Source organism: Helicoverpa zea, chromosome 30 (genome assembly GCF_022581195.2).
Source record: "Helicoverpa zea isolate HzStark_Cry1AcR chromosome 30, ilHelZeax1.1, whole genome shotgun sequence".
Taxonomy (NCBI): domain Eukaryota; kingdom Metazoa; phylum Arthropoda; class Insecta; order Lepidoptera; family Noctuidae; genus Helicoverpa; species Helicoverpa zea.
In genome coordinates, this window is record NC_061481.1 from 3,052,440 (window position 1) to 3,066,691 (window position 14,252).

Sequence of the window (14,252 nt, forward strand, 5' to 3'; positions counted from 1 at the left end):
TTTTCTTCTCAACTCCTCAAGCCAGACCACCTATCAACCTAAAAAAAATCCTATAGCAAAAAAATCTTCAACTTACGCAGAACTCTTAGGTCGAGCCAGTTCATCATGGCTGTCGGAATCCGACATTCTTCTGGCTAAGTCTCGTCTCAATTCCACACTGGTCTTGACTGGAGGCGGGCCTTCCCGAAGGGTCTTTATTACGAAATCTTCTTCGTATTCTATTATTTCGTCTGCTTGCCATGGCCTATAAAGGTGATAAAATAATGTATTTTAAACAGACTTCCCGTAAAGGAGGAGGTTCTCAATTTGGCATGACATGACATGAGCTCTATTTTGGAAAAAAATAATAAAATTATCATAAAGATTTCAGCCACGGCAGCTGTTCTCTAAAGAGATCAGTCAGCTGCGCAGGACATATTATAGTTTGGGCACATTTGCTTGGACTGCGGTGCACTCACTATTCCTTCACTCTCATAGCGCGATGGGACGGCAATCCGACACCACCGGAGAGAGATCAGAATAGAACCAACGCCAACAATGATCAACCCACAGACTCCGGGTTGCTTTGAGAGTTTTTCGACTCGGCCCAAGAATCGAACCATAGCAGTCGCGCTTTGAGACCACGAGGCAGTTTTTCAAAACGTTTTTGATAAATAAATATTTATGAATATACTTACGTCGTATTTAAATGATTGTACACCCATCCTTGGTCTGTGACACCTGTGAGATTAGAAAAAACATATTTCAGTATCATACCATGATTGTCCCAGTTGGGCACCAACATAATTTTTATTTGAACTAATTTCTTTTTTTTTCTCATTGTATGTTTGTATTTCGTCGTTGTGTTGTCGTTGTTGTTTGTTGTTTTCGGAAGGCAAGATAAATTGATTTGTCCCGACTGTCTTTTAAACATCTTTGGCAGTGGTTACACCCATAAAGCTTTGGTTTCCTAGGAAAGCGGTGCCGTCATATAGCGGCCGTAATACAGCGGTGAATGACGTCACCAGAACGTTGTCTATGTAAACAAAATGGGGCGGTTTCCTAGAGAGCGGTAACTGACGCCGTAACTTCAAAAAGCGGTGCCGCCATTTGCATGACGGCCGTCTTGACGGTGTCAGATAGTTTGGTGAACGTTTTATTGAAAGCGGTGAAACTTTTTTAATAGTATTTGTTTTTTTTTTTCGGAACAACGTCAAAAATTTGTTACAACTCTTGGAGCAGCGAGGACGACGAAATTTTAATCGATTTCGTTCGTAACCACGAAGCAATATATAATATAAAAAGTAAAGATTATAGAAAAAATCAACTAAAACAGAATTGGTGTCGTGAAATTTGAGAAATATTAAATAAAACAGGTTAGTAAGTATGATACAACTAACAAAAAGTTTATGACGGTGTGTTAAAACGGCCGTGGAACTTTCCACATGTCATCACCGTAAAGACGACCGTCTATTTGCGTCCGTAATATGACGGTCGCTATATGACGGCACCGCTTTCCTAGGAAACCCAAGCTTAACTGACTACCCAGTCAGAAGACAGTAAGTCTGACACCAGTCTAACCAAGGGGGTATTGGGTTACCCGGGTAACTGGGTTGAGGAGGTCAGATAGGAAGTCGTTCCTTGGGGCACACTCGTACTCAGCTGCATCCGGTTAGACTGGAAGCCGACCCCAACATAGTTGGGAAAAGGCTCGGGAGATGCATCATCCTCCGAGTCTTTTTTTGAGGGAGATTTAACTGTGCTTATGGCATACATTATTTTTCTTAGACTTTCTAAGTATAGTTACCGTCAGGCGGCGCGGCATGCGGGTTCCTGTGGAAGAGTCGCGGTATCCACGGCGTCACGAGGTTCCGCGCCCGCCCGCGCTGAGCTTCCTCTATTATCGTCTTCTGCTCTGTTGCTGCTATCTGGTAAAACATTTGAGTTTCACTGTGAGACTTATTCAGTGTGAGACTGAGTGAGTGTGTGACTGAAGGGTTGAGACTGAGTGTGTGAGAGACTGAGGGATTGAGACTGATTGAGAAATTGATTGACTTACTGACAGAGTGAGGAAATTACTCGTGGTCGTGATGATTTTCGTGAACTTTGGTTCACCTATAATAATTGGCAACTGTGTAAGCCCCTTTCTGCTTAAAACCTCCTATTTTTGTTAATTTGTACACAGAAATTGTTGGTGTTCCTTTGCAAATAAATAAATAAATGACTGACAGAATTAATGCTAAGACAAAGTCCGAGTGAGTGGCTGATTTTATGAATGACTAACTCAGCGAGTAAATGATTGACTGAACGACTGACAAAGTTATTGCTTGAGTGCCTGATTTAGTGCGCTAATGACTGGATGAGTGACTTAGTAAGTGCGTCAATGACCTCTCACTTTTATATCATTTCAAATGATGCCTTACCCAGTCCTCATTCTGTATGGCCTCAGAGACTTATCAACAGTGGCAGACTCAAATCTACTCATGAGATATCGAAACTCCTATCACTTGTTATTCCAGATTTCGTAATGACTGATTAACTGACCAAGTGACTGACTGGCTGAATAAGTTACTGAGTGTGTGACTGATTGACTGATTGAGTGAATGACTGACTGGGCGAATGACTCATTGAGTGCTTTACTGACCTAGTGAGTCAGTTTTCACTTTTCTTTCTACAGATTCGATAGACAGATAGTAGTTTCCTTACCTGGTCCTCATTCTGTATGGCCTCTGAGACTTTGATCCACAGCTTGGCAGACTCGAAGTCTTGTTGTTTCTCCATACTCATGAGGTATCGAGGTAATCGTTGTTCTTTTAGTACAGACACGTCGAATAGGTTTGATTCCTCCTGTATAAGACAAAACAAAATTATTTTTGGAAAAATCATTAGCTGTACCATTTGTATATTCGTTCTCGTAATTTTGAATTCTGATGAATTCAGAGAATTTTCTAGCTCGTTTCAACAAGGTTTTTTTACTCTTTTACAATACACGATATGACATTATACAATATTAGACAATAATGGTTGCTTAAAATAACGACAACAGAGTAAATAATTGTTTTCATTGCACATATTTACATTGATTTTTAATCACATTTTATTTATTAGCATAGTTTTTAATTAAAAATTCATATCAAGATGGTTTATCTAACATTTTAAGTGCAACAAGGTGGACAGACGACCTTATAAAGGTCGCCGGAAGACGCAGGATGTAGGTCGCCTCCAACAGGTATCTGTGGAGATCAAAGGAGGAGGCCTATGTTCAGCAGTGGACGTCCTATGGCTGAGATGATGATAACTTTTTTTTTACTACGTTTAACTCATTAAATGACCCCTCCCGCTGTGGGTTAGCAGCGGTGAGGGAGTGTCAGACTCTTGCTGACTAAAAACCGTCGTGTTCCGTCGTAGGCCTTTCATGTACCAGCGCCGCGGTAACTCGTGCGAACAATCCCGCAGAGATGATGATGACTCAAATGGAGTATTAAGCTACACTTACCCCGGTCTTCTTATCCTTAATATCGATTTTCCCGTCCCAATAGCCTTCTAGTACGGCAACAGTTTCCTTGCCACGTTTAATCCTACCCTGGATGGAGTTTGTCTGATCTGCACCGCCTAGGAACGACTGTTGAAAGAATAAATATATCTATACTAATATTATAAAATTAAAGATTTTATGTTTTGTTTGTTTGAACGCGCTAATCTCAGGAATTACTGGTCCGATTTGAAAAAATCTTTCAGTGTTAGATAGCCCATGTAGCTAGAAGTTTTAACCATTGTAAAAACTGGTACCACCTATGTTTTAAGCAAATAAATGTTTCTTTCTTCTTCTTTCCCATTTATCGAGGAAGGCTAACTTTTTGTCCTGGTTCGTGCAGAAGATGCGAAGAGAAGATGAAGATGGATTTTGATGTAACTCTTCGGTAATATAGCTTATTATCACCAGAATAAGATTTATAGGCACCTTTGTAACCAAATGCGCGGTAAAACTTCAGAAATAGTATAAAAGCATTGGCGAACGCAACATTTGATAAAAATCTGAAACCAACCAATACTTTGTTTGATAATTTTTTATTTTTTTTTAAATCGGAACTTACCCTTAATTTAAATTCTACGTCTGCTTGATAGCCGGTATCGGGGCACATAACGTGTACCTGAAAACGAACAAAAATATTTATTGTCCGGAAAGAATATGGTTAAGGAATAACGAGCGAGAGAAACATAAGAGAGAGTAAGAGATAGAGTACGAGAGACATAAAGATAGTAAGAGAGACGTAGAGAGAGACACACATAAAGAGAGAAAGAGATACATAGAGTGAAAGAGACGAAAACAGACAAAGAGGGACAAAGACAGTGATAGAAAAAGAAGAGAGTAAAGAGAATGATTGAGACATAAAGTAACAGAGACAGAGAGAGAGTAAGAGAGTCAGACTGACGACACAGACTGATATTGGGAAAGGGCGTAATTGTGTGTAAATGCGAACAGAGAGTGGAGAGACCTAGAGAGAGAGTAAGAGTATCTTACCTTTCTACCCAACTCCATGCTAAGAGTACCAATGACAATGCCTTTACAGTGTGCATAAGGGGCAGTAGTAATGTAGGTCTCGCCCCAGTTCAGCAGGTGAATCCGGGCGCAACCCTCTAGTATGTGCAGTGCACTAAGTGGCGATTTCAATAAGCTATCTATCTGTCTGATATGCTTACTAGACATCGAATTTTGAGATATAATATCCATATAATGTAAGTCTTAAGAAAATTGCAGAAACATAGTATATTGGGACCGGTTGTTATTGAAGAGCGAGATGGAGAGAGAGAGAGAGAGAGAAAGAGATAATAAGAGACCTAGAGAGAGAGACAGAATGAGAGAGACAGAGAGTAAGAGAGTCACAAAGAGCGTAATATTTCCTTACCTTTCCACCTAACTCCATGCTAAGAGTACCAATGACAATGCCTTTACAGTGTGCATAAGGGGCAGTAGTAATGTAGGTCTCGCCCCAGTTCAGAAGGTGAATCCGGGCGCAACCCTCTAGTATGGCTGACGTTGAGTTACCTGAAATGGAAGAAATAGTTTTTGTTAAGTATATTTCTGATTATACTATACTGAAGTTCCTGTGGTCGAAAAATTGCAGAAACTTAAAAGTAGCCGATATGTTTCAGTTATATAAGGTGTGTCGTACCTAATCACATTAAATCAAACACGTTAATATACTGGTTAATACATGTCGATTAGCACAAAAATTAAATTCGCAAAAATAAAATAAAAACAATTTTTTAAAACAAGGTAAATATAATAAAAGTATGTGAGAATTAGAACACCATTTATGAGTCAGTCATTACAAACACCGGAAATTCTCCCTTGAAAACTGACAGCTGTCAACTGGTCAAAACATTCGATACTCCTAACTTTATCTCTGCTGCAAACCACTGAATGAATTAAGTTATTTTTTTAACAATTCGCCATAGATTCGGGGGCGCGGGTGAATTCGCAAGAAACGACTAGTATTAGACAAAGTTATGACTTACCGTAGAATTTGGATTTAGCTAATAGACTGCCTTCTATGACGAAACCCTCCTTCCTATTCGTCACGTAGAAGGCTGACACTGGAGGGTGATGGGACACCTGAAATATAGAAATACAATTATTTCATCTCTACATAGTATAAAACAAAGTCACTTTTTCTGTCCCTATGTCCCTTAAATCCTCAAAACTACGCTACCGATTTTCATGCAGTTTTTTTAATAGGTAGACAGAGTGGTTCATTTTTATAATAACTGATATTAAATAGTGGGGAAATACTGTTATCCCGTGCGAAGCCGGAGCGGGTCGCTTGTATTTTTATATGAAAAGGGTGGGGTTAGGGGTCAAGCAATGCTTGATCGGCGGATGACCATCTTGTCATGACGAGTTCCTCCGTGTTTCGGAAGGCACGTTATATTGGTGGGTCACTTGACAGTCGTTACGGGTAGTCAGAAGCCAGAGTCCTCAACCGTGTTAACCGGGCAACGCCATAACCCTTGGTACGACTGGTTGTGAGACTTCCTGGCTTCCTCAACCCAGTTACCCGAGCAATTTGGAACTCCTAGGTAAGACTGATTGTTAAGCCTCCTGGAATTCTGATCCACCGTCGACCGCGGTAGTTACTTATCCACGAGACTTAAACTAACTCAAAACGACAGAAGATGGCGCTGTTCTTACCTGCTCAGCCACGTAATAAGTATAGGAGTCCTGGCTGTGACGCCAACAGCAGCGGAAGCTCTCGCCCAGCACCGGGTTGTAAGGCTTCTTCAGACCCTTGGCTTACATCATCTGACTAGGCTGGTCCCAACTTTGGTGCTGTCATTCTATCTGAGCTGAGTGCCAGTGTGTCACATGAAGTGACTGTCTATCTGACCTCCTCAACCCCCGCAACCCTATACCTCTTATTAAGACTGGATGTCAGACTTCCTGGCATTCTGATAGACCGAACCAGCACCGTAGTTACTTACTCAAGAGTGTAGTCTCTTGATTTTGTGTCATGTGATTTTTAGTAAGCTACAAATGAAGTATAGATGGCGCTATTTTCAGCCTTGTATACAAAGCACTAGAGTCGAAATTCCCTTACCTATTCCGTCACACCAATGAGTCACTTGTTCTTCTGTCCTGAACTTACAAAACACGCCACTAGATGGCACTATTTTCAACCCTATATAAAAGGTGATAAAGTCTACTTCCCCTCACCTGTTCAGCCACGTAATAAGTATAGGAGTCCTGGCTGTGACGCCAACAGCAGCGGAAGGTCTCGCCCAGCACCGGGTTGTAAGGCTTCTTGAGACCCTTGGGTTTCCGGTACAAACCGGATAGGTACCAACGAACGACCGCCACGAATCTTTGGTATGGGTCCACTATTTGTTGGGCTCTGAAAATTGGAGAGAATTTTGGGTGATTAACATTATGAAGCTGAAGACTTTGTTTGTTTGGAAGTGGTTGAGCTTTAGAAGAACTGTACAGTACAGAGGTATTTTAAAGCTGAACAGTTTTTTTTATCGTAGGTATGCGCAAATTCAGAAACTATTTGAAAAAGTTTTTGAGTGTTAGATAGCCCATTTGTCGATGATTAGTTAAGATAGGGTTTTTTTATCCAGGTACGCGGATAACTTCCCCACGGTTTATCATCGGTTCGGTTTTCAAAAAAAAAACATTCTCGAAAGTTTCTACGTACATACGTAATTTTCGTTCGTCTTGAACGCAAAAAAACTACCGAATGGGTTTTGATGATATTTAGCACTAATACAGCCCATGTATCAGAATAACATAATAGTTGTACTTTTTATCCATTTGCTGAAAGGAGTTCTATCGGGACGCTGGTGACACCGCTAAAAAACAGCTAGTAAAGAAAATAGAGCATACATCAGAACCATATTGAGAACCCCTATATCAAAGCTACTCACTGCGCCAATATATCAGCATGATAGTAATTATCGGACAGCTTGTCGAGGAAGGACCTCGGCTCCAGGATGAAGGTCGGCAGCACCACCTTGCTGAGGTCCATGCCGGGTCGCACCTGCTTCAGCAGGAACCAGAGGAGAGACTTGTTTTCTTCGGCCACTTCTTCTTCTATCAGGCCGGCCTGGGGAAAGGGAGATGTTCTGTTAATATATTCCATTGTTGGAAGTCCCATAAAACTCATACAGATTAACATTACCATCACACGAAGACATGAATTTGGTTTGAGTTTTTCGGGATACATACGTGCATTCGATTTGAAAGATCTGGAATTCACAGATCCATATCTTATGTTGTGATTAAATCGTCTCCTACAAAAATCCCGTCCGATTTTTTATCTGGATGATATGATCAACCGATTTGAAAAAATCCTTCAGTGTTACATGTCCCATTTATCGAGGGATGCGGGTAAAACCGCTAGCAGTAAAAATCTATGCTCAAAACTCACCACCCCAATATCGAAATTGGTGTCCGCAACATAGCTAGCCTCGATCTCGGCCAATATTTCCTGCTTCTTGTCCGGCCGGTTCGGCATTCCGATACGAGACGCCTCGCTGTCGGAGTCTGACGCGGCGCCGGCTAGCTCTGTGGGGGGGAGGGAGGTGGTGTTAGCTGCTCTAGCAAACGTGTTAGGTGATGGGCTAGCTGTGTTGGGGGGTGTGCAGTGAAAACCATAGTAGTTTTTAGGGTCGGTGCGAAAATCGGCCGCGTATCATTGGTAGCGTATCGTCAACGATACGATAAGCTCAATGCATTTTCTGTTAGATGAGAATCGACCCTAAGGTAAATGTTTCGACTGGGAGCGAGTAATTCAAATATACAATTGTTTTTTTTTATATATATTTTACTTGAAATAAAAAAAGAAGAAAGTATTTGAATGCTATTTCCGTAGTTAAATAAAGATACCAGAAGTTTACATTAGATAACGAGGTTTTCACTGCACGCCTGAAAATGTGTCTGCACTAAAATTTATGTGCAGAGAGCATAATACTAAAACATTAGTTGGGTACAGCCGTTTTCTAAATTAAGAGTTAACGTTTAATTATTATATTTTTTCATTAATTATTTTCCAAAAGGAACCGTTAACTCTCAATTCAAAAACGGATTAATTTAGTAGAATAAGAGAAGTCAACTTTTAATAGTAAAAGAATAAGTACTAGCTTTAAATACTTAAAGTATAGGAAAGACGCTAGCTTATTACGAAATCACAAAAAAGAGCTCTCTAGTTAATTTTACTAATAATTTTGAATATTAGCTTTCTTAGCAGAATACATAACGTGCATTAAAATATACGTAACGTAATCATTACGACAAAGAAAAGATATTCAAATTAGTAAAAATCGACAATTTTTAAAGTCAATTAACAAAAACTCCCAACAGCGCGCAGTAATTGTATAACTCAAGAACGGGCTCATCTATCCAAATCAAATGTTTAGGCTTTGTTCGGATTATTTAGTAGACGACTTTAGTGTGAAGTTTGCACAAAATCGGTCGAGCGGTTCTTTCTTAATACGAAGCGAAGCACATACCACTAGTATGGGTATATATTGCACGCGTCATTCACCAAAGACTGTACGGTCATCTAATTTAAGAAATCGTTGCTAAGCACATCTTTTATTGAACGGTACTTGACTCTATAAATAAACGGTAAAAGATTTATTTCGATTGCATTAAACGAATTCATGTTAGGGCGATAACAGAATTGTTGCTGCAAAAAAATCATTGGGAGGTTTAACAATTTATGAACCATTAAAAAGCAATATAAGGACAGAGATAAAGGATAATCTGCAATAGTGGTAGATTCATTGATCTTTGGATGATAAACAATTTTTCATCCAAACACGTTTTAGAATTGTGTCTTCCATTATATCCCTTAGGAGATTTGAATTCCAGGTGATATCAACCAGGTGAATCAAAAAAGTTTTGGAATTTTATTACCTCGGAACCACCCAAGTCAGGTGACCCGAAACGACTTTTTGGTGAATCAAATCACTCAGGCCAACAGAGAGAAGTAAACTTTAAGAAAGATTAGACATACAATGTTCCCATTTTTAGGGACATATTAAAACTCATCATCCTCATCCTCCGAGCCTTTTTCCCAACTATAACAACGGTCGGCTTCCAGTCTAACCGGATGTAGCTGAGTACCAGTGCTTTACAAGGAGCGACTGCCCTATCTGACCCCCTCAACCCAGATACCCGGGCAACCTTATACAACTTGGGTAGACCGGTGTCAGACTTCCTGGCTTCTGACTACCCATAACGACTGCCAAGGATGTTCAATGACAGCCGGGACCTACAGTTTAATGTGCCATCCGAAACACAGTCAGTGGTGTCTCAGATATACTTAGAAAGGACATATTAAAACTATAGAAGAAGAATTAATTCCTTATCAATATCGAAAACTAACCTCCATTAGAAACAAAAACGTCTTTACTATCAGCCTGATGCAAACACATTTTATAACCACCATCTTCCGTCTTCGTGAAATCCGACAAAATGGCGGAATCTACCGAATACTTTCGATTGAGCGCGAAGATACTCCCATTCCCTGGTTCCGAATACTGTCGCGTCAACTTCTTCTTTCTTGCAAGCAAAGAGAATATACTTGATCTCCTTCGTTCTTTGTCCTTCATTTTTGTATTTAGAATTATCTCTGTTTCTATATCCATATTTGGTTAATTCATTTTGGATAATATGTCCTCCTCCAAGAAGACCATGTAGGTCTTCTTGAATGTAGTCTTTATTGAATGTTCCATAAGGTCGATTTTGGCTTGTTTTCTTCTTGATTAAAATTTTCGGTTCATTGGCACTTGATTATAATGGCACTGTGTTTAGAAATCATTGTTTGTTTGTTTTTCTGCACTTTCATTAATTGAACTATACTGGGTTTGAAGTGTTTATTTTAATTGGGATATTATGGCTCAAAAAGCATATTCAAAAACTATTCAGCTCAAAACAACGATTTTCAAGTAGTATTTAGACCGATATTAGTAGTTAGCTTACGTCAGCGGTTTCACCCGGCTCCTATGAAAACTACTCCGCGCACTTGGATCAAAAGTAGCCTCCCTTTAATCGATAAATGGGCTATGTTACACTGAATGAATTATATGAATAGGAAGGGAGTGAGTGTCAGTATGACGAGTGACAGGGGAAAATGGAAGAAAATAACATATTGCGCCGACCCCAAGTAAAATTGGGAACAGGGCAGGAGAAAGAAAAGAAGTTACACTGAAAGAATTTTTCAAATCGCTTCAGTAGTTCCTGACATTAGCGCGTTCAAACAAACTCATCAGAGTGCTGATGCCGAGTTTTGACAGCATTCGCAACTCGATACGTAATTATAAGTCTATTGAAATAAAGAGTCGTATGCTACGTCACATGATTTAGGTATTACTTCTTCTTTTATTTTGCCAGTTAATAATGCTTACACTCGCAAAAGTGAGCTCAAGTGTAATACGACCAAGTACTGATGACGGTCTTTATTAAATATACAATTCTATGATATTTGCTACGTGATTCAATGGTATGATAATCTTCGCATCGAAAAAATTTACTTCCAGTTTTATACGCCTGCAAGACGTTGACATAACCGGCTCAATCACCTTTAAGACTAGGTATAAACACAGCCTTAAAATGTAGACCGTGACCTCAAAACTTATCATTAGAAGGCTAGACATTCTATGCATTATGTCACTATACTTGTCTGAGACCTACACTTTAGTGTTTTAGTAGATTTTACTATTAAGTATACCTAGTTCACCATCAATCTGAATAAGCTTTTTCCCAACTATGTTGGGGTCAGCTTGCAGTCTTACAGGATGCCACTGAGTACCAGGGGTTTACATGGCAACTGTGTATCTGATCTCCTCAACCCAGTTTGCCGGACAAATTGATACCTCTTAGTACCATTGCTTGTCAGCCTGTCTGCCTCCTGACTACGAGTACGCCGTCAAAGATGTTCAAATTCCAATAATAACCAATTTATCGAGCCTTCCAAATCACAGAAGAATTCGTCCGCATACTTAGATATACTCATAAATAAAATGACGGTGTTACACCCCCGTGCCTAGTAGGACACGTAAAGCCGGCGTCCCCGAATGCTACTCAGTAGCAGTCGTTGTTACAATTCCACGTCAGAGGCCGTCAGAATTTGAGAATACTCTGGCTTTTTAGGTGAAAATAATCTAACGGGGTGTCCTGCGTGAGCGACGAACGCGACGCGACGCGATGCAACACGACGCGACGTAATGCGACGCGATGCTATGCGCGACAAATGTCCTACGTGATTTTGGTCATTACTTCTCAAATCATGGAGAAGTACAGTACAATTTTGCTTGAAAGTTCATATTTAAAGTACACACAGCAACATTCTTTCAGTTCTTTGTACTAATAAACGATTTCTATAATGTTTATGTTTTTTGTCCCACAACGCTTCTGAATAGTTCGTGGTGTCGCATCTGGTCGCCCTCAAATCAAGAGCGCGTTACGTCGCGTCTCACCGCAGACACTCACATAGGCCACATGTAGGGCATGCGGTTGAGTTGATCGCGTTCGTCGCGTTCGCAGCGTCGCGTCGCGTCGCGTTCGTCGCTCACGCAGGACACCGCGTTAGTCTGATTTCCCATTTAAGTTCCGTTGAAAGAATCATGTTTTAAATGTGATTAAACACGACTACTATCTTATCTATTTATATCATTATCAAGTACTAGATTATTACGTGTGTATTTAAATTAATTAAATACTGATTAGAAAGATATTTTTTGATTGATGCAAAATAAGTTAAGGCATGCTCGAAAACGCAAAATCGAAGTTTGCAAATATGAGCTTTAATAATTTATCTTTGGAGATACTTCTCATTGGAAACATAAGTATATATTTTTTTCCTAACCATGTTACGGTCCATGTTACGGTTACCAGTGTGCCACGAGGAGCGACTGCCTATCAGACCTCCTCAACCCAATTACCTGGGCAGCGCTATATACTTTGATAAGATTACTTGCCAAACTTACTGGCTTCTAACTACCGGAAAGATTGCAAAAGATGTTCAAACGACCAGACCAAACTAACGTGTCATCCGTGCGGTTGTTACTTAGCATCGTTTTTTAACCCTAAGATGGATCCCTGCAATTGTAACCTAGCCAAAAACTCCCACGGACTTTCTGCTTTCTAAGCTTATCATCGATTGACCCGTACGGCTGCTACTTAGCGACACAAGCTCCTCTGCCCCCATTGATTAAGGCGACGAATTGGTCAACAATAATTCCATAACCGGCACGCGCATCTAAGGCGCCAAAAGGGGTCGGAGCGTCTGAGCGGGGCGAGGATAACAATACGCGCGCTAGCTTATAACTAAAAGTCGTAAGCGACAAAATGGTTTTGTAATTTTATTATTTAGAAATGATAATTTGATAAAAATTCCTTCTACAATTTTAAAGAGTATGTATATACTCAACTACTAAAAAAGTTAAGAGGCTTAAATCGGTCCCGTTTGCCCATAATATGTGAATCTCTTTTTAAAAAGAGGTATGTTTGATATATTTTTCTCTGTTATAAAAGTTACCTAATCATGTTTCTACGTCTAACAAAATAAGGTTTATATCATAAACTTTCAGGTAACCAAGTTGTATTTTGATCCGTTTTGTATTTACTGAGAAAAATTGAGATCCTTGGCGCCAAAAATTCCAATTCGTCCTCTTAACCCTATGATCAATTTCTTGGGATTTTTTTATCGGCTAGCTGTCACGGACAGCCAGCGCTTTGCTTAACCCTATGATCGTTCCATGCGATTTTTACTACGCCCCTACTGCTGCAACGTCGAGTCAAGGTTATTTTGTATTTCGGTGGATTCCCTATTTATTCCAGTTTTGTTGTCATCTTCTACACGTAACGATTGCCAATGATGATCAACATACTGCCAGGAACCTCCAATTTAACGTGCCTTCCGAAACACGGAGGAACTCGTCAAGCTAAGATGGTCCTACACGGACCAATAGCTTCCTAACTTTAAGATCGATCAGCCCGAGCGGCTGTTACTTATCTTACTTAGCTAAGAGCTCCCCTAACCCTATGACCACTCAATGCGTCTGCTACATAGCCATATTGTCTAACCCTAAGAATGCTCCGTGCGGCTGTGACTAAGCCAAGATCTCAACGAACCCCGTTACTTACTCCTAAGATCGCTCATCTTATGATCGTTCCGTGCTTAACCTTATGATCGTTTCATGTCGTTGTGACTCAACCTACTGCTTCTAAGTTACTTGGTAGGTATATACCTGCATCAGTGTTGATTCCTACATCATGTATAAGAATGTTCTCTTCTATACAAATATTGGAGTACAGATCCTCATCCATATAGCAGGCACAAGTGTTCTTGCTCTTTCTCATCGCCGCGTGGACTCAAGGTTATTTTGTTTTTTCGGTGGATGCCCTATTTATTCCAGCCGGTCTGGAATAAATACCGTTTTATTAATTTTCTGTTCGTTCTTTGAATTTTCTTAAAAGACGTTGGGGAGCTTTGAGATTAGAACTTTTTCTAAGGCTAAGGGACTTTGTTGTATTGGTTAAGAATTAAAGCATCTGAAAGGGTTCGTTGTACATTTATTCAAAAGGGTATAAAACTACAATTCATGTATACCTGAGCCCATTAATATACATTTATTCCCAAAAATCGTCAATCAAATTGCAAAAGCAAATCTTAGAATTAGCTTCTGGTCTCAAAGGTTCCACTAGTAAACTATTATAGTAAACTGTGGTTCTACTTTAATTTAAAAAAAACAACCCCATAGCCTTT

At 39.9% G+C, this 14,252-nt stretch overlaps 1 protein-coding gene across 4 annotated transcripts in view; it reads right to left on the bottom strand.

The window, feature by feature from the left end:
- Window positions 1–14,252, bottom strand: part of LOC124644401 (oxysterol-binding protein-related protein 8) — a 75,100-nt gene that overhangs the window by 6,449 nt on the left and 54,399 nt on the right. For all 4 annotated transcript variants that reach the window (XM_047183727.1, XM_047183726.1, XM_047183728.1 and 1 more), the window contains 11 exons: window positions 7,908–8,044; window positions 7,405–7,583; window positions 6,695–6,872; window positions 5,500–5,596; window positions 4,887–5,026; window positions 4,074–4,130; window positions 3,476–3,601; window positions 2,686–2,826; window positions 1,787–1,907; window positions 678–720; window positions 77–244 (listed from right to left, as the gene is read on the bottom strand). In XM_047183727.1, the coding sequence (XP_047039683.1) occupies window positions 77–244; window positions 678–720; window positions 1,787–1,907; window positions 2,686–2,826; window positions 3,476–3,601; window positions 4,074–4,130; window positions 4,887–5,026; window positions 5,500–5,596; window positions 6,695–6,872; window positions 7,405–7,583; window positions 7,908–8,044 (1,387 nt within the window). The remainder of the gene's footprint in view (window positions 1–76; window positions 245–677; window positions 721–1,786; window positions 1,908–2,685; window positions 2,827–3,475; window positions 3,602–4,073; window positions 4,131–4,886; window positions 5,027–5,499; window positions 5,597–6,694; window positions 6,873–7,404; window positions 7,584–7,907; window positions 8,045–14,252) is intronic.